The sequence below is a fragment of the Cygnus olor genome, chromosome 2 (genome assembly GCF_009769625.2).
Source record: "Cygnus olor isolate bCygOlo1 chromosome 2, bCygOlo1.pri.v2, whole genome shotgun sequence".
In the NCBI taxonomy this organism is placed as follows: Eukaryota; Metazoa; Chordata; class Aves; order Anseriformes; family Anatidae; genus Cygnus; species Cygnus olor.
The window spans coordinates 6316639-6340236 of NC_049170.1; the positions used below are offsets into that span (position 1 = coordinate 6316639).

At 42.4% G+C, this 23598-nt stretch overlaps 1 protein-coding gene across 1 annotated transcript in view; it reads left to right on the plus strand.

The window, feature by feature from the left end:
- The window catches only part of LOC121065226 (sodium channel protein type 5 subunit alpha-like), a 206046-nt gene that overhangs the window by 111540 nt on the left and 70908 nt on the right, over window positions 1-23598 (plus strand). The window contains 2 exon segments of the mRNA XM_040547913.1: window positions 3597-3770; window positions 5186-5542. Coding sequence (XP_040403847.1) covers window positions 3597-3770; window positions 5186-5542 — 531 coding nt within the window.

Sequence of the window (23598 nt, forward strand, 5' to 3'; positions counted from 1 at the left end):
CGACTATAGTGGGAGTATGCAGAGACACTGCAGATGTCATGTCTGCATTGAGATGCATCCTATACTGGCAGGTTTATGTGGGTGGTAGTAATAATCAGACTTTTTGTATCAGCCCTACCTAGCATATGTGGTATAGCACCCGTTAGTGGTGGGTTTCTTTTGTGTTTTATTTATTTATTTATTCATTTTTCTTTTTCACTGGTCATTATTCTTAGCTCTAGGCCTCCTCAAGCAAGTAGAGGTTCTCCTAGGCTGTGGGACCTGTCTCTAGTTTTTCAGCTGCTGTGTCCTGGTAAATCTCCCTCTGTTGTTATGCTAGGCAAAAACATGGATCTCCTTTCCTTGCTCCAAACGCACATTCTTTTCCTCGGTGATAAGCCGTAAGTAAGGGTAGCTTGGAAAATCACCCCTCAGGACTGCACCCAGCTCCTCTTTGCAGCCAGCACTTATGTGGGGATGTTGCTCAACAATTTGTGGCCTTTTCAGATGACGAAAAAAGCACCTTTGGACCCAGCATCATCCCTCAGAGCAGGTGGCAATGCTGCTGTATCCCCCTCTGGCTTGTCAATGTGCATGCTCCTTGCTCTGCTTTTGGCAGATCAGCTTCTCTCTTTGCCAGACCACAGGCAGTGAAACCCCAGCCCCTGGCATCCCTCCTGCCCACATGGCTCCGGCAGACCTGAGTGGGGCTGCGCCAGCTGCCAGCAAGGCTGGTGGAAATGGAGATGATGAGCAGAGGGCAGGGGAAAATTGCAAAGGAAATTTCATGAAGTATTGCCCCCCAAACATGCGTCTCCCCCTGAGTTTCTCAGCACCACTTAGAGATAATTTTGATTTGTGTAAACAATTTGATTTTTTGCTAAATCAATTTGATTTTTTGCTAATTTTGATTTGTGTAACTCAAATCAACATTTTTTTTTATGTGTAAAATAAGCAAAACAGCCTGCTACTTTTTTTCGTAGTAGGCAGTTGGCCCCAGGCTACCCATCCCCTGAGATGCCAGGATGTGTCGGTGGGAGGCTCCCCCCCCCAGCAGATTTTACTAAAACCCTGCATAACAGGAATGATTTTGAGTAGAGCAGGTCAGAGGAAGGTAATTCCATTTTGCGGAGGATTTCGCAAAGTCATTTGTAATGAGAATTGAGCAATTTTTTGCAATTCCCCAGGAAAGGGAGGGCAGCCCTGGCTCCAGGGCAGGCTGCCAGGTGCCTGCTTCCCCTAAGCTACCGACTGCCAGAGCTTCCCCTGCCCTAGTGCCGAGCGGCTGCGCTCCTGCCATCCCATCCACCCCTCGCTGAGCAATTACACAAGCATTAGGTGGGTGAAGATATTAAAAAGGGCAGATCTTTGGCATTTTTTCCTCAAAATAAGTGTTTCTAGAAGAAATGAGAGTGGAATAGGAATTTGCTGTCTCCGAGAGTAATTCTTCGTCTGGCTGCTAGGAGCTGGAGACCTGCTTTGATGGCACCATCTCCATCGTGCAGTTGTGTGGCACCTGCTGCCTTCAAGCTCCTTTAGCTCATCCCTGACAGGAACCAACATTTTAAAATCCCATCACAAGGCCTCAAAAGCACGTGCACGTCTTCACGTTTCAGCTTCCTGTGCAGTGCCACTGCTGAAGAAAGAGGGAGATGGAGTGAGATTTTCCCAATTTTTGTTTTCCTTTAGAAACTGAGATGCTATTATCCAATATTAGAACCCGAGTGGCTGAAATGATAGTTAAAAGAGGTTCTTTTCTTGAAGACAACATCCTCCAAATCGGCAGTGGCATATTTATAACCATAACCAGTGGGACGTTGAGTTGCTCTTTTTCTTCCCAGCCTTTATCGCACTCAGCATCCAGCCTCTCGTACGAGCACAATAGCCGGTTACCAGGTGCTGACAATTTGATGACCACCATTTGAAATTTGTCGCTGGTGCACGTACGCGACTCCCGATGCCTTTAGGAAGGCTCAGACATTTTCCTATCTTACTGTGACATTTCCCGCTCAGAAGGCTATTGATTAAAATGATTCAGGCAAAGAAAGTGATCCTCCTGAGTCATTTCCCAGCAAGATGGTTGCATAATGTAGGCAGCATGGTGTCGTGGGTTTCGAGGCAGTCCCCTGGATACAATTTCATAGCTGTCCAGTTTGGGCTTGTTCACTGTCCTTAGGGAAACTGGGGTGTTCTGGTGGGAATCTCTGGTATCTCTAGCCACTGTGACTCAGAAATGGTTTGTTAGTTAGAAGTCAGAGAGAGGCTGTTTCGCTGAGTTCTTGGTATGAGGCATTGATAGGATGACAGTCCAAGGTATTATTTTCCTGATAAGGAGAAGGCATTTTGCTTAAGGAGTTGTGTGAAATAGCTGCTTGGAAGAACTCATCTATTCAGTCCTGAAGCATTGCAGAGTAAAAGTCAAACCTTCGAATGCAGGCTATGATCCTTTATTTTTATTCCCTAATACCTTAATTATATATCCTTAACTTTTCCCTTCCACACCATGTTGAGTTTCTTAGTCTTGTTGCATAGAGCTGATCACTTGTGTTGGGACAGCTCTTCAGACACTCAGCTTATAGGGTAGAAAACATTTCTCCTTGAGTGTAGGTTACTGATACGTCAGCTCCGGGGTCCCCCCTTTTTCTGACCTACCCAGTGCATTGATATTGGCTGTTTCATGGAAAACCATGTGCCTTGATATACAAGTGGAACTTTTCAGAACACAAAAATCTGTGTACCTTGTGCTGGGACTGGGAATGGAAATAAAACAGTATGTGTACAACTTGATGCCCACATTTTCTCATTTTAAGCTGACTGTCGGGTGTTTAAATGGGTGCTTAAGGAGGGCATATGAGAGGACAAGATTTGGTTCTCTTGGATGCTTTGCAGAAATCTGTTAAAACTTAATTTACTGTCAGCAGCCTTCCCTTCTCCACTCTCTTTGCCTCATAGGTAATATTTATATGTTGTTTTGAAGAAAAATGTTCCAATTAAAAGCTCTACCATATGACATTTGAACCGGGTCATAAATAAGCAATGTGTTCTCAAGATGCTGTGAAAAGAAAACTGCTGTGACTATTTGTAAAAAAATAAATAAAAAATACTAGGGCTCACATTAGGGTTTCTAATCGCCTTCACTGCCAGCAGTAACCTCAGAATGGCTGGATGCTCTTGCTGTCCTGGTATTAATAATAACAACGTAAAAAGGGATAATACAGCCAGTACATGGCAGCCCAAATACCCCTTTAACACTCCCACTCCATTCATTCAGGTTTCTCCACTGAAATAAATAGATTTAACCTTTATAAAAGGCACCTTTACGCTTTCTTTTTTACCACTGAGACTCTGAAGACGACAGAAGGCAATGGAAACGTCCATCCCTGTCAAGAGCTTGAACCCAGATGTCGCTGTGTGCTTACAGCACTATCAAGCATCATGGTGAAAAGACCAGACAAAGCCAGTGCTGTAACAGTGATAAAAAATCAGCTGTGAAAAATGAAGTATTTGCTTGTAAAATCTTTTTGGCTTTCTGCTGTGTTCACCTGTATCTGTAGAGAGTCTGCAAGAAAGGAGGGATGCTTAGAAGGCTGTTTTCACTTCGTATTTTCTTTCTGCAGGTCTTCACTGGGATTTTTACAGCAGAAATGATCTTCAAAGTAATTGCCCTTGACCCCTACTACTATTTTCAGCAGGGCTGGAACATCTTTGACAGCATAATTGTTATACTGAGCCTGATGGAACTGGGTTTATCCAGCATGGGAAACCTGTCTGTTTTACGCTCCTTTCGACTGGTAACGGTCTTATTCTGCTTTTACCCCTCTCTGTGCATTAAGTATAAACTCTGACATGAACACAACATATTTTCTTAAAAATGCATCCACCAATAAAGACTTTAATTGCTGCAAACCGGTGAACAGTACGTGACACTAATTATAGACTGCGGGATAAATGGAATTGTTCCAGATTTACATCAGGGTAAATGAGAACATAATTTGATTCCTTCTAGCTGTGCCAGGTACTTGTAGCACACTTAAAATGTTTGAGATCCAATTTGTAATAAAAATCTGCCATTTTATACCTGCACACCTGTTAGCACAATCAGCAGATAATTGATAGCACACAAAATGCAAGAGCTAGTAACATGTCGTTTTGGAAGTTGTTATTCCAAAATTATATTATAAACATGCCACCATTCTTTTAAATGTTGTCAAAAGAAAATGTCTTTGAATTATTCACAGAGTGATTTTTTTTTCTAGAACTGATCAGCATAACACAGCATCTGTCTTTCACGGAACTCCTTAGCTGTCAGCTCCTTTGTTATGCAGGGGATAGTGGCATTCGATTAATGAGAGACTGTCGGCGTATTGGAACAGAAAAGTAGTTTCCTTGCCAGCCTGACATTTGTGTTGCACTTCATGTACCAGGATGTCCATGCTAATCATTCTGGCCATGATATGGCTTCATAACTTGAAAGACCAGGAAAATAAGCCCTTATGGCTACATTTAGTGGAAGACTTTTCTTTTTCCTTTCCAAAATTCTCTGCGCTGCTCAAAGATGCAAATTTTTTGCTGCTGCTGCTGGGTCCTGAGAGTCTCCTGTCATTTTATGAGCAATGCCTCTTCAGTGGTGTTGAAATTAAACCTTCAGTTGAAAACACAGCGCAAGGAGTAGGAACCATTTACATCCTTAAAATAGGTCTTAAGTGGGATGTGGGTTGTGCCCAGACTGCGGGATCCTCGGCACAGAGGTGATTTTCACCCTGGGAGCTAACAGCATTGGGCTGAGGCTTGCTCTGAAACACGGAGGAATTGCTTCTCCCTTTGCAGGATCAAATCCTAGCCCCCTTCCCCCAGAAGTCTGTCAGGCTGTTTAATTTGAGGTGGAAAAGCAACATAAAACAAAATATTGATACCTGAGACTTCCTCCTTCCATCCCCTCCGCACCATGATATCAGGGAGCCGAGCCTCTAAAAGCACGTCTGCCTAACAAGGCAAGAGCACAGCCCTTGAATGCTTAATTCTCATTCAAGAAGCACAACTGATATTTTATTGATAGACATAGTGAGGCTAACGGGAAGTGTGGCTAAAATCCCCTTGTACTGTGGCATTTAACGTGTTTCATGTGTTTTAACCACTTTAATAATTCATCAGCTGAAGTGTCTGTTGCTTCTGTGAACTGACACTGTTGTTTATGGTTTGTTCACAGCTGCGAGTCTTCAAACTGGCAAAGTCCTGGCCGACCTTAAATACGCTCATTAAAATCATCGGGAATTCAGTGGGTGCCCTCGGGAACCTCACCCTCGTGCTGGCAATCATCGTCTTTATTTTTGCCGTGGTAGGAATGCAGCTTTTTGGGAAAAGTTACATGGACAATGTCAAGAAGATAAGCACTACCGGCAATTTGCCACGGTGGCACATGAATGATTTCTTCCATTCGTTCCTCATTATCTTCCGAATCCTGTGTGGGGAGTGGATCGAGACCATGTGGGACTGCATGGAAGTGGCTGGGCAGCCCTTGTGCCTTCTCGTCTTCTTGTTGGTCATGGTGATAGGAAACCTCGTGGTGAGTTGTCCAGATGGTTTCTTCTCCCTTTCCTGTTGGGTGTGTGCAAATGGACACCTTTTTATCCAGAAACTGCAAAGCTTATGTTGTTCTGAGGCTTTAATTTGTTGAATCGAGGTCTCACCCAGAGACACCTGTTTACATCCCAAGTACAAAATTGGTAGCATTGCATTGCTAATTAGGAATGGAGGCTTATGTTGTTGCAGAAGAACAGGTAATGTGTTAGTAGAAAAAAGGCACATAGGCTTGTTATAATGATTTAATTCCTTAAGGCATTCATGGGACTTAAGAGATTCCAGATCTCTTTTCAGGAGTGAATATCACCTTAACTGTCACCACATCAGAAGATATTTTTATTTCTATTCATTTTTGGTCCAGAACAGCTAGCACGGTGTCTTTGAGTGGAGTTTCAAATGTGTTTAGCCTGCATGTTCTAGGAAGCTGCAGGTTATGTTTACAGTAAAGTCACTTGCTCACTTGCTTTTTTAATAGAGTATCCCATAAGCATGGCTTACATAAGCTCTGAACCTATTAAGGCTGAATTGTATTTCCCTGTTGACATCTTATGGAGCGCTTTGCTGGCTTGCAGTCATTGTGGAAATGTTTCGCCCGTTCAGCTTACAGAGCATCTTTGACATTGTGGCTCTAATGGGCTTACTGTTTATGTAGTGAGTTGTTTAATAGTAGATGCAGCTATAAAAATGTTGGGTTTTGCTACCGATTGCTTTTAGTGGTTATTTTGCTTTTAAGTACCCAGTGTTTTGGTTCTCAGCTCCTGGGATAGAAAAGTTCCTGAAGGGGTTTATTTAAAAAACAAAGAACATAATTTTGTGATTATATTAAATTTTAACAATTAGATTTTCACTGAAAATACTATTTGCAAGGGGAAACTACAGTTTCTAGTGTTGTTTTTTTTTAATATATGTAAGTCAAAAGATTAGGTTATGATTACTCAGAAAGTGGCAGAAATTTTTTTTCCCCTAACTTCATCTTTCTGTGTGTTTTTCATGTGTAATTAGAAGATTTGGGGCCAATTATGACTTTCTGCACTTTTGGTGGAATTTAGCCTGAATTCAGATATTTAATCTCCCCCTACTATTAGTCAATAGATTCTGTATATGATAATGAAACCTGAAAATAATTCCTGGGAAATTCTGGAGAAAATGTTATCATTTGAAATATTAGTGGATTACTCAGTGAACTTGCAACATCTGATTCCCTTAGATATTAAAATTCATCAATTGCATAGGGATTGTTAAATATGAAATCTGATTCAGAGGAGATTGCACTAACATCTGCATATATTTAAACTCCCATGCTCAAAAAAGACAGTTTCAGATGTAAAACCAGATACTGAAAAACTCTGTCAGCATGGATAATCTGAAGTTACTGGTCAGCTATGCTAGCTTTATACTTTTCAGACAGCAGGTCTGTAAGCATGCAGCAAAAGCTGGTGAATAGGAGTGATTATAGGAATAAGAGTAAAGCTCCCAGGGTGGAAAACAAAACAAAATAAAAAGATCCATAGGTCTGATAGGACTGGGCAAATAGGAAAAGAACAACAGATTCTGAATCAGGAGACTCATCGGGTGCCAATCACGTTACATGGAGATTTCATGATGTTAATTAGCAGGTAGAAAGAAGGTCTCCCCTGACACCATCAAGTCTTGGTTTCTTCAGTGAGAGTGGACTGAATTCACAAACTCACTTGTTTGCTGAAGAGCATCAGACAAAAGTTCAGTAGCCAAAAAGCACTACTAGCTCTCTAAAATAAGAAGACTTGAGATCTAAATTTTTACGTATAACTCTGGTGTGTTCTGTGCCAGGCTTTCTCTTTTAACCTGCTGAGTTCTTTGTTCCTCCTCTGAGTTTGAAGAGTCAGTTTGGAGATGAACACTATTATCCTGAGGTTGTATCTCATTTGGACCGCTAACTCTTTCTTAGTCTCTGCAGGCATGGAGGAAATCCTACATCATTTTCCCCTGTGTAGCATATGTGCACGCTCATATCAATTGAATACATTTATCTGTCACACATACTACTACTTCTGGTAGTATCTGTGGATACTTTGTCCAATGCAAATCTATGCATTTCAGACCTGTTTTTTAACTTCTCCAAGCTCTTTCAAGCTCTTTTTTTTTTTTTTTTCCTGAAAATTGGGATGGGAAGAGTTACAAGCATTGTGATTTTGTGATAAGCTCAGTGATTTGGTCTGCAGATCTTGTCGAGCCTCACTAACAGAAATTCAAAGGAATGGTGGAAGAAAAGCATGGAAAATTAGTAAGTGCCCTGGGCAACTTCATGTTATAGAGCAGTCGAGCTGCTGAAAGGAATTTTAGTAAGTCTTAAGTCTTCGGTTGGAATTCATATATCCCAAAAATTTCTTGGACCATGGCAGTGCCACATGCAACAACGTATGCTGATGGTCAGCTGATATTTGAATCACCCTCAAAGAACTGAACTTTATAGAATAGTTGGAAAATTACGTGCTGTGTAACTAGCTAGCACAATAATACTGCTGCTATCATCAGATGGCATTTTTAGAGTCATTGAAGCGGCTTTGGAAGGTAAAGCCAAACCAGGGGAATGATAAAATAGTCTCTCTCTCGTGTATAAGAGCTTTTGAAATTGCTAACTGAATAATTATGCTTACTGTTAAGTTTTATAAAGACTAAACATATTTCCTGTGTACGTTTATGTTACTGAGGTTAATAAGGAAAATAACTGAGACAAGAATTATTAAGAAGACGTAGGGGAGTTTGGGTAGTGAGGCAGCCCTTGCTGCCCTTGTTCTGCGGGGTCAGCCAATGTGACACCAGCCACTTCTCCGGGGACAGCTGCATGCAATGGCTGGGGACTACTACTGCACTAATGATGTGCATGTATAAAACTGACACTCCAATCACAGAAAGAACAACCTTCCATCCTCTCTGCGTGCTCCTGACGTACAATGGCCAAACCACCCTTTCATTCTTCTCCCTGCTGCCTGGATGAAGCCAGTTCTACCAGCTCCTACCTGCATGTCACCACGTAAATCTGTGCCCATCTGCCTGGGGTCATAAGCATGCCAGGACATACAGCCCATAACAAGGGAAGATCTTCAGGGTTTTACTAGAATTAAAGTTGAAACGGAAGACTTAAAGTGCCCTTTTAGGATCAGCCTTAGGCTTTTTTTTTTTTTTTTTGTCCAATAATGATGCTATTCACCTAGAAAAATATTGATGATATTTTCTTAGAAGACACAGTTAGAAAGCATCACCAGTTTCTAGTGTACCCAGCTATCCTACAGGAAGGATTACATAACTGCTAGCATTGAATTAATGTATGATGCATGAAATTACGAAAAACAAAGTGGAAGGTCATGCACTCAGCCCTATTTAAGAATTTATGTTATGATCAAGTAGCTTATCAACAGGAAATGTTTGAGGGGATAATAAAAATATACATATCTGAGATAACTGCGTGGACTGCATTTGTAGTCGGACCTGGTCAATGGAGTCCATGAAATCATAAATTATCTTAACCAAAAAGACATCTAAAATACATCAGATTAAATAGACCCTAAAAGTACCTATTTCAGTCCCTGAAATCTTGGGAAGCTAACTCAGCTGTAGACACCCACATGTACTTACCACTCTGGTTGACTGAGCCAACAACATAGTGCACCCGTTAGAGGGAAATGCAATTCTAATATGTGTCAGGAAAGGTAATTACAGAGGAAAAAGGAGAGTATCAGTGCTGTTTTGCAGTGCTCTGCAGCACTGGGCATGCAATGTATTCCGTTAATGACTGATACTCAAGACAGATTAAGTCAAACTGGGAAAAGCACAGGAATATTAAGTTGATGAGGGAAATGCAGAACTAAGCAGGGCTGAGAGTGATTTAAGTTACAGGACATAGCTCATCCCAAAACAGAGGAGGATAAATCACTCATAGGTGCTTGCAGAAAAGGAGATGATATTGTCTGGCAGGACTTCCCAGCAGCCTGTGAGATGGAGCTTGTTTCTGAAGGAAACAACACAAGTAGCCTGTCAGCAGGGGGGTTGACTTGATGACCCAAGAGGACCTTGCAGTCCTGTTTTCCCGTGATAACTCGAGTGCCTGCCAGCGGAGCTGCTCAGCATGATTTGGATGAGATTTGAAGTGGCCTGCTTTAGTTAAACCCAATAGAAGCTTGTCTTTAAAAAATTTGGATGCCCTGGAGCCTGTCCTTTTATACCACTTCCACATCTTTGGAAGCCTTAATGGATATTTCTTCTGTTTTAACATGGCCCATGACTGTGATACATAGAAACCTGGAAATGTCACATTCTTGGAAAATAGCAGTTTTTCCTTCCCTGCATTCTTTTACTACAAGTCAGTGTAGGATGGTTCCTTGAAGAGGTGTTCTGAGAAAGTGCCGCTAAACTTCCATCAGGTTAAAATCTGTGGATTCCCAAACTGAGAAGATGCCCCAAAAAATGAGTAGGTCTCTTTTACCACCATTTCAATATTTAACAACCAAGGTTTGCTGGTAAAATGGCATATCACCGAAGCAGTTCTGTCAGTCAGGTCTCTGCAGTGTCAGGTGTCTGCAGCAAGGCAAGAGAGAAAGAAATCTAGCTACAGGGAATGTGAGCAAATTGTAGTTTCTTACTATTTCCAATACTGCATGTCCTTCCACAACAGTCTGTCTTCCTACTACTGAGAGATTGTCCTGAGCACGACCAATGCAACCTGAATGTGAACAAATACCTGAGAAGAAGAGTGAGATGGATGAAAGGCCAGTTAGCATGCATTCTGGCCTGGCAGATGTGCAAGAGAGGGGTTTGAGATGGGGATGGTTTGAGCGGGGAAGAGAAGTGACTACAAATATGTGATGCTTAGTCTGTGAGAAGAATTTCGTGGTAATTTCCTGGCCCAAATCACCCTCCTAAGTGATAGACCCGAAGCACCACAAGGAGTCGTTGGGTGCCATGTAGCTATCTAACAATTAATGGTTATGGCTGTAATCCCACAGTTAGGCAAAATCACTTTGTATGTGCTTGCAAGTTTACATCTATCCCCATTAATTGTTTTCATTCCTGTATATTTTTGAAATATTAAGAGTGAAGCAAAAGCATGTGATAAATATTTAATTCTGATTAGCTTTCTTTGCTGCATCTTTGCTTTGTTAGCATTGTTGCCTTTAGTTTGGTGTATGCAGTCAAGCAAACATAAGAAAAACATGAAAAAAAGAAAAGAGGTAGCTGTGATGTGTAGTATATAAATGTGTAAGACAGGGCTGCTAGTTGCATTGTGTGGTCTTCAGCATGGGGGCTTTGTTTCTATATAAAACTGTTTCCTAGAGTCAGTTGCAGAATATTATCATTTGTGCACCATGATCTCTAACTGACGAACACTCTTGCAGTGTAGAAGCCTGCCCTGCAGGATTCCTCCAGCTGGCCAACCACGCAGATGTACCAGGAGGTTCACGGGCAAGGGATTGCTCCACCTGGGAGGTTGTGGTCAGCACAGAGTATGAAGAAGTTTAATAATATGGAGCAAGATGATCGTCTTCAATTGTCCTCAGCATAAGAAAATGTTTCTGGGCACATTTAATTTATTAGTGTGGGAGTAGCCCTAAAGTCCTGTCTCACCCAATACTGATATATTTCCATCACTGCAGATTTCTCAGCAGATCACAGCTGAGCTTGAAAGAGGTTTATGCTAATGTATCAGGTTTTCTCTTTAAATGAAATGGATACAGGGAACTATCACTGTCGCTTGTGGTAAAATCACAAGTAATAGCAAAATAGCTAGGCATCTAGCAGACCTAGGTAAAAGTGGATTGGAATTTTACATTTCAAGAGCTCAGACAGAAGAAGTGTATTAGGATGGTAAAAGAAGGCCTTCAGATGAGACTTGTATTTCTGCCTGAAATGAAGGGACCATCACCGAGGGAGTCTACATCAAGACTCTGGCCTTTTTAGGAGACATGAAGCATTACCCAAGGGTGTTACAAGACCATGAAGCTTTTTATAGGGTGATTAAAGATTGCTTTGCCCCGAAGGAATAAGACCTCATTCATTAATATTTCTTGTGCCAATAAATGAATGAAAATGGAACACTGATGACTTATGATAGCGCATTTCCAGCTGTCTGCTTATTTTCTTTTCAAATTATACACAAATCTAAAACTACTGAAGCCCCATTTTCAATGATTTTATTGTCTATCCCTAGAGAAATGTGCAACCCAAAAGTTGCAAACACTCTTGCTGTCCTGAATCAAGTAATTATTTTTGTATTTAATGACAAACACGCTCTTATTCATGGGGGCCACCGAAGAGTTCTACTCTGTGAATAAAGGTTAATCTCCTTAGAGGGAAATGTAGTTTTTATATTGCAGTTGTACAGCTGGTGATTAATATAAACTAACTGGAATCTTAAAATATTGTGTGCCTTCTAACTGCAAATACTAGGTTACATCCGCTTGCTGGAAATTAAAGCAAGTTTGGGAAGGACATTACAAGCCCAAGTTACAACATTTTAGTCTTTTTTTTTTTTTTTTTCCAGTTTTTAAACCATCTTAGGGGTCTGCACTCTGAAGTTTTGTAAGCTTCAGCCACCAAGCAGGTGCTCTCATTGAGGCAATGTTTAGCCCATCAGTTCCTCTTCCTACAAAATGGAAGGAGGAGGGGATAAGATACGGCTGTATAAAACTGGGGAAGAATTGTCTCAAGTCTTACAGGAGCTCTGCAGGCCCCTACGCTCCCCCATGTTTGTGTCCTGAATGCCACTGCTCACCTTATCTGCTCTTTCGGCAGTTCACAACATTCTGGAAATGTGCATTTATGTTTCGGAGACATCCGCTGAGAAGGCCACTAGACAAACAAGCAAGAATAGGCATGTCAGGAACGGTCAGCATCAGGACAGGCAAAATCTGCAAAGCAGCGAGTGAGCGGGGTGCGTGCAGGACACCACAGCAGAGGGGGAACGTGTCAGAAAGCTGCAGGAGCCTTGATAGAGCTGGGGGGATACTGGAGATGGGGGCTGGAGAGTTAGAGAGGGTCCAGAAGGAGCTGGGGAGCCCAATGAAACGTTAACAAGAAGTGTAAGTGTCATTTGAGTCTGTCTCATCAACTTGGACACCTATTTAAGTGAGGCGACTTTTCCTCCTCGACTAACATGCAGCTTTACAGAGGAGCAGCCCAGAATACATGAATAAGCACATTTCAGGACACGAGTGAAATAGAGTTGAAACAACTGTCAGCATATTACCATCCTTTTTGCTTCCACTGATGTATCCTTATGGCTGGCAGCAGGTACATTTAGTGTGATACCAGAGAATCCAAACCTCAGAGGAACGTAGCCAAACCACAACACTTTCCCCAGCTTCTCCCTTTGTATTTTTCATGCCAGCTACCACCACAGTCCTTGTGTCCCAGAGCAATTTTTGCTGTTTTTATGTCCCATTATCCATCCTTGCTTGAACACTGTCCAGGAAGCAGAGCACTCAGGTAGCTGATGCTTCTAAGCAAACATCTGGCCATATCTGCTCAAGTATTAAACACCCATAAGAGGAATGAAAGGCCCACCAGAAACAGATGGCATCATGTGATGAATTAAAAAGATGAATCCTGACACCAGCATCAATCAGTCCAATTGTGTCTGATGACTCCTAGCAGAGATGGAAACCCTGCAAAAGAAAAACGTTTTGCCTAAGACTCCAGGCTTTTGAAATTCGGTGCCCACATAAACAATTATTGTTTATGTTATTGGGCAGATATATCCCACTCTCATGTTGAACACTAGAGGATGGTGCTAAAAAGTCTGGGGAAATCAAACTCAGGATATTTTTGATAAACCAGCCTAAAATGCTGGGTTTCAAAAATACCATTGTATGTCCGAATAAGTAGAGAGCATTCCAGGCTGGGAAGTGTAAGACTGCTTTCCCAAGAGAGATAAGGAAAATACACCTGGGAACAGATGGGAGGAGAAACTACTTTCCAAATGTTCTCCTAAAAAGTAATCTCTTTCCTAATGTCACTACAGGTTTATGAGTTTGTGCATCCTGCTATAGGCTCAGTTGTTTTTTCTGAAGAGTTGAATCTTGGCACTTAGTGACTAAATCTGAGCAAGCATCTTGTACTAGGGGACAAGTGTGTTCAGTTCCTATTTTCAAGGTACTATTTAATGTCCATGTTGAATAGGTATAAAATCTGCTAACTTTTTCCTTGAAACATCCATTCGTAGAAAGGTAGATATTTTAAAGCATAAATGGCTAAAATCCTAACAAAAGTGGTTGTACAGAAGAAGAGTCAGTTTTTACTTCTGATAAAGCTCAAAGGAGGCTGAAAACAAAAACTGGACCAGGGCTCTTTTTTCATCTATGAAATAAGAAATTTCCCAGAGCAACAATCCAAACCAGATTCATTGGTTTCCTGTGACAGGTTTTGGCCTTGGGTACAGATTTTTATCGGTAGAATTTTAAGGTATCTCTTCTTGATCTGTAAATGATCTAGGATGTATCACAGAGAATAAAGTCCCTTAATGCTATCCTCTTTTGTAGGTATGTACATAAGGGAATATGAAACTATCTCCCATTCACCTTCATGGATGAGAGACATTAGAAATATGGAGGAAGAATACTAATATGTTAGTTCGATAAACCTGCCCCTTGGAAAACATCTTTATGCTCTTTGTACTATTTGTATTTCCAAATCAAATATATTGACTCCCTTATATGAAACACTGAGAAGACAATATTTTTAAGAGGATCCACTATATATGTATATAATTTGTGAGGCTGATACAAGTGAATTTTGTGTTGAGATTTGGATTAGTCCAGGGATTGAAGTGGAGCTGAGTTTCCAAATAATAAAAAATAAAAATAAAAATTGTTACCTTGTTAGTATAGTAGGCAGCAGTATGATAAAATACTGCCTATTTTTGTATTATCTCTATGCTTGGTTAATTGTGTAAGTAGGATTTTGTCAGTGGTTAAGTTCTTGCTAATAGCAGGGTAGTTATTAAAAATCCAGAAGACACTGAGTGAAATTTACTTGGACAAGAGTGTGCAAACGTAGGTACAACTCAATGTGTCTCTTTATATTAATGTCACTGTGCAAGTTGTCTGGATGTCATTGAAAGGGTAATGACAACAGAGTTCGACCTTGCATGCACTGAGGCAAGGACAAGGTTTTAATGTTAAAATAGACCAGGTGGTACAAATTTAGTACGTTATTAATAACTCATAACATCTTATGCTTGTATTTAAAACAATCAGTTAAAAATATTATTTCTCCCCACCAAAACTGCACCAGTGAGTGGTTCATTCTAGCAGTTGCCTCTAGAAATAGCCTGTTAAAAGGGATAGTGAAACGATCAGGTAGTCATGACAGGCTTAACCTTCGTAGGAAGTGTATGGTATTTAAAAGATACTAGAATTGATCTTTTCCATGTGCAGTACATGTTCCTATCTGCGTTTCTCCACCTAGCACTTGTAAGGCAAGTGGATCACTGTCATATTTTCTCAGGAAGTAGGTACATGCTAATTGATTTTAGGGTTTGAACTGAAGGATATTGTTAAAAATGTTGATATTTTCCATGCTGAATTTTTGTGGAGATGCAAAAGGCTTTTATATTTGTCTTTAGGTATGGAGCTATGATCTTTTGTTGTATCTGGTCAACTAAAGTCATCGTTGTGCTCCTTGTGCTACCAACTCCTTCATACGGGTGTTTCTTCCAGAAGGACCTCCATGTCCCTTCTCCTCTCCTGTAACCTCGTGTCCCACATTTAGCTGTGATGCCATCCCATTTCTGGGAGCTTCAGCAAGTGCAAAATGCCTTGCCTTTGAAAACACGGGCAGGTGGCTACATCTATAAACTGGCCAGGGCATGAACTCCAACATTACGAGTGTCTCTCCTCCGTCTTGGTTGGCACATTCCTTGGCAACCCTGTCCCAGCGGGTGCCTGGGCATTCAGGGGACAACCCAGGGTGGGCTGCAGCCAGGGAGCAGTTCTGCCTGGGGGCAGAGTGGGGCTGGGAGGTCAGCTGCCTACCCTCAGGGCTGGGGAACAGGTCTTGGCTTGCCTTTATTTACTACCGCAGCTGTAATTTTTAGCTCACCCAACCGACTAGCTGTCTGGCTCTCTGTTCCTTTTTTCTCTCCAGAAGACTGGCAGTGAGCACAAACTCATAAAAATGCTCTTATGGATAGCTCACACCACTGACTTTCTCCTTTGCTTCCCTGATTTTACGTCCATCTTGAGAAAAAAAAAAAAAAGAAAAAAAAAAAGATTTTGAGTGGCCCCAGTTGCTGGGATTTCAGCCAGGCACACAGAATACAATTAATAAATAAAATCACTTTCAAATTTCTGCATCAGCAAACCACCTTTTGTATTTCCTGACATAAGAAGGCTGTCGAAGATGAGGTCATCATGTCTGGAAAGAGCAGTTTGCTTTGATCAAGTGGTAGAGCACAGACTTGATTTGAAGGCTGCTGGTAGCCAGTCCTCCACAAAGTGCTTTTCTTACATTTTTGGGGAATGCTTTTCTTCAAAGCACAGCTTAAAGCCAGCTTTATCCTGCCAAGATCCACTACGGGAAGAAAGGACATGCATTCTCTGCCCTTCCTAGAAGTAGCCATGGCAAATCCAGAGGGGTCAGGTTGCTGTCTGGGGCCACCACTGGCAGAAGGTGGCAAAGGAAATGGACCACGTTTTAGGACAGCAACAAGGCATGCCCGTCAGCACCTCTCTGCCCTCCCTTCTGTTGGCAAATATAGGATGGCTCTCATTTTTGGGATGTAACCAGGACCACCAAACTCTCTGGCCTTTTATCTTTAATGCAAGGTATAATTTTGTCCCACATTTGGGCCAGCTGTCTTCTCCAGCCCAGGTATGTCAAAGCTGCAAGCCCAGCTGCGTGCTCTGAAGGCAGGAGATTCCAGACTCTGCAAAATAATTAGTAAAAATCTCTTCTGTAACTCTCCTAAGAAAGGCCCTTCTGTCTTTGTCACTCTGTTTTGCCCTTCCAGGAATCAACACATGCAAAATGCAAAATCTGAACCTCCTTAGACCCACAAATTCACTAATTGGGCATTCCTTTTCACACTTTGTTTAATGGGAAAGTGTGATTTCACAATTATAATATCAAGCCTGGGAAACAGCCTAGAAAGTAACTTTTAAAAGTGTTCCCTTCCCTGTTAATAATTTAAAATGCTAATATTAATTATTTCTTGGTCTGTGATTTAATTTTCTAGTGTCTGGGCCTACACTCATATTGATTTTGCTTTGCTGCGATATATTGGCTGCACGGAAGTCATTCGTTACCATAGCCATTATCACTGGGTTTCTCTCTCTGTTATTCTGCTGTTGTTTTTTCATTTTCTCCTTTTGGTTCTCTGCAGTTTACCTTTCTCCAGATGTTTTCTGCCATGTGACAATGGGAATCACCTCTTTCTGTTGATCTCCAGTCCTGACTGCCCAAGGGACACAATGACCTGTAGAAAACTGAATGGAAATCGTAATGCAGTCTTTGATCAAGGCTGGGTGTCTCCACTTCAGGTGTAGGACCTGTGTTGTAAAGGGAAGACTCCAGGAAGGAGGGATGGGGCAAAGACCTGGAGTGCTGATAGCGTGTGCCCCTGCACTTCTCTGTTTCAGTGTCCAGAGCTGCTGCTGTGGTCAGGGCTGCACAGGCTGGATCCCACTCTGCTGTGACCATGCAATGTCCTCTTCATGTGCCCAGTTTTGCAGGGTCAGGACTGGTGTGGTCTCTGCCTTTCTACAATGAGTTTCTTTCTTGTGCCTGCTCATTTTGTGGTAGTTGGTACAACAGCTGACGGGGTGGAATTTGCATATGAGCAGTGAAAATATTCCAAGGATAATATGGGCGTTCCTCGCCCATGATCACTCCTTGCTGGGAGCAGCAATAGCAAAAGCTCTTAAAAATGTACAGTCAGTCCAAGCCTGTGCAGTCAGTCTTCCTTTCCAGTTGTCTTCACATCCTCGTCACCATGGCAGGTAAACAATTCTCTTCATTTAGCTCTTGGTTTATAATCAATAAACTTTCCGTAACTTCCATAAGGCCTTTGGGGTCTGTTGAGCCTTTAACATCTTGGACACTGTTGTCTTTTTGGGAGAGGTTTGCAACTGGGCTTGTCTGATAGCACTTTTTGTATGTCTACACTGGTTTGAGAAGTCCTCAGCAGCCCTGGTGGAGCTCTTGCTATGCTGGCAAATTAGTGTTGTTGTGATGTCTAATGAAAAACCTGTGGGAACATGTTTAGTTTTATGCTGTGGCTTGAGCAGTGGGAAGAAGATATCTCTCTGCTCACCATCCCACCCTCCTCTCCACATTCAGACATGGAGACTAAGATTTTCAGATCAGAGAGTGCTTGGTTTCCATAGGCTTGCCTTCTGAGTTTTCTAAGGGGCTTACCTTCAAAAAACACTGGAAGTCCGTCAGTGAAGAAGACATCTAAATTTATTTCAGTAATCTTGACCAGCACTTGGAGCAGTACAGTATATGTATAGGTTTATACCTGCATAGGTGGATAACATCAAAAGGATGTGGTAACATGGGAGATCCGCCAGGTCGGGCAAGCAGTGCCATGGGTTGCTCCAAATCTGTGTGCCAGCATGAAGAGGATGGAGGCGAGGTGTTGCAGAGGCTGGAGGTGAGAAGAGGCAGAAATTAGGGGCTGGTCCCTGTGGGATGGGAGCTGGGGAAGCACCAGCCTCACCTTCCCACTCAGCCTCCCACCCCGAAAAAACATTTCCACCTTGAGGGTCAGCCTCTCAGGCTGGCAGCAGGAGCAATTTTACATGGTGGCCTTTGCCTGCTGCCTGCTCTCGGAAGGATGTGCCCATGGCAGGTCTGGCAGATCCCTGTACTTGCCTGGCTTTATATCTCTGCTGAAATCAGGCAGAGAAATGAGAAATGGCAGCTTAAAGTGACCTCAGAAAACCCCTCTGTGACACAAAGGTGCTGTGGAGTGTAATTAATGGGCCTAATCTACCCTTCCATTACTCAAGCAGATTTATTCCCTGTTTAAAGTGTTGAGAACAGCATCGAGGAGTCTGGCCCATTAATTATACATACCCCTTCAAGCCCCAAGAGGAATAGGGTGGCCGTTCAAACACCATCGGACATGGGCGAGCCCAGCTGCCACCTAGCACCACTGCCCTGCCTTGTGCCACACGAATGCAATCGGGCACACGAGAGCCCACTGAAACTGCAGGGAAATGTCATGTCAATACCTGAAGTGGAAGACAATCAGCAAAACTCTTAGCTTTATGGTGAATAGCACAAAAATGGTGATGGGCTGGGGGAAGCCATTCATCTCACCTGGTTTCTGAAGTCAACCATGCAGATGGCTACACCTGTATCAGCCACCCTTCCTATTCTTACTGGTAGCTGGAGAACAAAAGCACTTTTACTCCTTTGTTTCATCTCACCTGTGCAGCCATCAGTTTTAGGATGAGACACCTTGGGCCCAGGCTTGTCTAATTATTCGGACTGGGAGTAGCCTGCCTGTAAAGGGAATCCCAGGTACCTTTGACAGGCATGTGTGACCATCAGGCGTACCCCAGGACTGCACTTTTCAAGCGTGCTGCCTGTGACAATTCTTTTGTGCAGGCAGGAAAAAGGTACATGGGTAGCTGTGAGGCTGGGGGAAAATTCAGGCCTTCTCTTCTTCCTGGGGGAAAATGGAAATAATCCACATGATATGACTGAAGTTATAGCCACTTTGAATTGCGGGTGAATTCTGCTATCATACTGTTTCCATTTTTCTTTCCCATGCAGAACATCTGCTTACATTACCATCATGAAGTAGTTTAGTGAACGTACATGAGAAAGGAGCTGATTTTGCTGCATTTTTTTCATTAAATTTTTATTTTCTTGTATTTAAGCAGGTAGACCCGTTATTCACCAAACAGGTTAACATGGAGTTGATAAGAAAAATATCCTATTGCAACAAACTGGTATTGTGGTGCTCCACAAATATCTCATCTACATCTGCTAGCCTGCCTTGTGGGACCAAACACAGTCCACTAAGGAAGCTGCATGGCTGCAACGCAGGAAATTCGTATCCTCATTTCCACATATTTTCCTTGCTGATCTTGGGCAAGAAACAGAAGATTTGTCCTTGTCTGCTGCCTGCACCCAGCCAGAAGAACCTTGTGTTGTTCTTGTGGTATCACGATCATTTTGACAGCAAGAAACCAAGATATCACAAGCCTGGGATTATGGACTGAACACAGGATAAAGAGAAACTGGGCTGGGAGGATATAAGCCTCTTATCCAGCACAAATAGCTGAAATAATAGAAAGGGGAATATAGAAAATAACTGTTCATGTAAATTGCTTTCTGCAGAAGTACTCTCTCGGTAAACTTTGCCCTAAGATGAAAAAGTACAAAAGATTGGAAAATGTACTTCGAAGGAAAGAAATAATCCTCCAGTTGCAGAGAGATGGACTAGATGGCCTGTTCCTGCAGGTCTCTGGCTGAAGCTTAGAACTCATACTTCCTTGGTGCAGTGAAAGCCCTGTTATGAGCAGTTGTTCTTTGTAGCTTCTTGGATTTTGCTACATCGAACAAAAATTAAATAATTGATGTGTATTGTATTAGGCTTGCTGGAAGGTCTCACTTAAGAGAAAACTGCATCTTTCCTACCTGTGATGGCCAAAGAGCAGTGCAGATGTCCGCTGCCATCAGAAAACAAACAGGAAGAAAGAATAGCAGATTTTTATATTGGTCAGGGATCTTCATGCTGGTCTGTGCTAACAGACACTGCTGGAGAGGTGGTATTGAATAGGTTGAAGTTTACAGGTACTGTTTTATCCACAAAAAAATAGTACCAGATGAGTAATCACGATCCCATCAGGTACCCCACTGTGCTGCTCTGCCCTGACTTCTGTGTGCAGCTGAGTGACAGCAGTGACAATGTACTGACACAGGGATACCATTTGTTTTAAATGTTTTGTTGTTGTTGTTTTGTTTTGTTTTGTTTATTTTATCATTTTTATTTTTTATTTCTCATGACTGAACTCATTGATTCAGCATGTTTTCTGCTCTGGACCCTGTTGTCACAGAAAAAAATTGCTTAACTGGCTCCTAGGAGAACCCTCTTCCATGTGAAAGCACCCTCAGGTGATGTAGGTCTTCATAGCTGCCCTCAGCTGTCCTTCCTATCCTCCATCTCTTGCAGTGGAGATGACAACACACATCTTCAGTCTGAATATTTTCAGTTGTTTGAAGGGTCCTGCGGGCAAAAGAAGTGCTCTTGAGCAGACTGCTGTATTTTGTGAACATTCCCCCCTGCAAAGTTCCCTTCTGACTCCAGCCTGCTAGGATTTGTCCAGTGTGGTGCAGATGGGAACATCTAGCCTTAGTTGCTGCTCAGTGTGAAAGCTTGTTCAACCTCATGGATAGAAAAAGACTGGGGGTTTGGAAATCAAGCTGTCTTGTTTTGTTGGCAGTGTGCTATCAGGACAGATCCTGCAATAGGAGAAGCCACAAAAGTGAGCTCATATCAGATCCTCTGTAATCAGACAATACCAGCAGCTGAAAACCTTGCCTTGGAGATGGTTTTACCCTGCCGTTGAATTGGTGCGGGTGCAACACTGTTTTTCATCCTAGCTGATCAAAATACAGAATTATTTTAAATCTGCTGGGAAATGGCCTTAGACTTAAGAGAGATTTCAGCCTATGTTCAGTGCAGTGCTGAGCAAGGTGCCAAATGCCCTCTGCCTCAGTGATCCCAATGAGAGCACAGGGTAGGGAACACATTGCTGGCTCAATGTACAGGAACAGCAGAGGATTGCAAGGGCTGCACATTGTTTAACTGAATAATAGATGAAAGGCTAAATACATAAAGATTTATAACATTCCATTTTTGCCAAATCAAGATAAATACAGGAATGGAAAGGAAATGAGGCAGTAGTCACAGGCTTTTGCTCCTAAAGTATTTTAACTTCAGCATCAGAGTTTGAAGACAGCTATTTTTCAAGGAGGTTTGAGCAAAAGGTGTCATGTAAAATTTACCTGTCTGGTTGCGTCCTGTGTTGGCTGGGTTTGGCAAGTTGTGTTAGTTATTTGGTCTGCACCTGTTAGTGCCCTAGCTTCAGTCTAATTAAGTGGTCAAGCTAGCCTAGACTTCATTAGTCATCTCCAGAGATGGTTCAGCTCTTCAGCATCTCGTGGGCCACCAGAATGACTCTACCCTCTACAGACATCCTAGGAAAACTCCAGCTTAAGCACCTCAGGGAGGCACCTGACATTAGGCTGGATGAATCTGATCCTTGGTGCCTTATAATGGCATAGCCAGAGTTGGTGGCTTTGGGAAGGCATTAAAAGTGAGAAAGCCTCTGAAAGCATGATGTACTGTCATTAGGGTAAATGCTTAACATCATTATGCTAAAGGATTTGGGGTTTCTTTGAGTGCATCTGTCATTTGATTCCTAACCTCAAAGACTGAAAAAGCGACCTGCTTTCAGAGACGGGATGGTCGGTGTCACTGGAAAGCAGATCCCTTTTCAAGCGGATCCAGATGGACATGCAAATCTGCCATTGCTTTTGAAGACTGAATTAGTCCTTAGTTTGCTTTTACTTAAACTGAAAACATTGCGTTGGCAACCAGGAGGACTGGATATTATTAGTAACCTTTTACAGGAAACGTGGTGTGTCATGGGTTGAGCATATATTTTTTTTCTAGAAAATGCAGTGTACAGTGAAATGGGGGGAATAAGTAAACATAAAGTGCTTATTCAGCAGTTCACTCTATTTGAACACCCAGCAATACACCTCTGAGGTTACCCGCTCATAAAGGAAAGGGGGAATGATATTTGACACTTATTTTTGGCTAAAAGCATGAAGTGCAAATAGCTCTTTGTGCAAAATGTCAGCTGCATTTCTGGGAAGCAAACAACATTGCCTTGATAAGCCGTGGTAAATAACAACAGTAAGTATGTTACCACCAATCATACACATCTGTAAGCGTATCTGGATAGACTTCTGTAACTGTAGTTTGACATCTGAAATAAATATGAAAAAGTAGAACAAGGCATTTCAAACAAATAATTTTTCTCACATCAGAACTAAGTATAGGAGGAAATTCAGCTTCAAATAGCAAAATTTGGATGCCTACATGGAGGTGTTTATGTACAGGGAGGGGGTGCAACCTACCACTGCAGTCTGGAGATCTGGAACTTGACTCAAGTTTTGTCTAGTGCCACTGGGGATGCTGTAGGGTGTCCATCCTGGCCTCCAACTAGATGCAGTTCTCCCATTAGGAGTGTGTAGCATCAGCCCAAGTTACCTCCTGCCCATGCCAGGGTCAGTTGGTGCTTTATGGCGACCTACTGGCAACTGCACACAGCCCCTAATGGGGTCACCTGTATTTTCTCGGGCTCTGTTGACTGTCCTGTGAACCTCTTCTGATTGAAATGGGGCTTAGATGCCCATTTGAGTGCCAGGCTTTGGTGATTGTGGCTGGAGGCAGCTGCTGTCCTTGAAGCAGGCGTCAGTTCCCTAATACCATCAGTCCGGTGCCTGCTGTGATGCCCTGTCATGCCCTGCTTGGATGTTAGCTGCAGATTTAGGGATACACATATCTCCTGTAGGTATGGTGCTGATGTCACAGCCTCAAACATCAACAGACACCTCTAAAGTAACTGAATTAAAACTATACAGTCCAGAAGACTTTTGTTCTGCATTTCTCTATCTCCTTCCATCCTCCTGCTCCTTCACATGTCCCTAGACTAGGAAGGAGACACATTCCAGCCTCTGCCTACACTGATGGCCTGGGCAGTGTCTCATTCTGCACAGGTGCTTATTTTCAGGATGCTTGTATCAGTCTGGGTATCTCTGAGACCTCATCCCTCTATCAAATTTACTTGCAAATGGCTAAAGCGTTTCTGCCAGAAACTTGTTTGTCGATGGTCTCCCACCTGCCTGGCAATAGATCGTGTGCCTGAATTCTTAACCAGCTATCGGAGAACATCACTTGCAATACCTCCGAATGGGATATGAGATGAATGACTGATTTCACCAGACAACCACAATGATAGTGAGGAGATCCGTGCA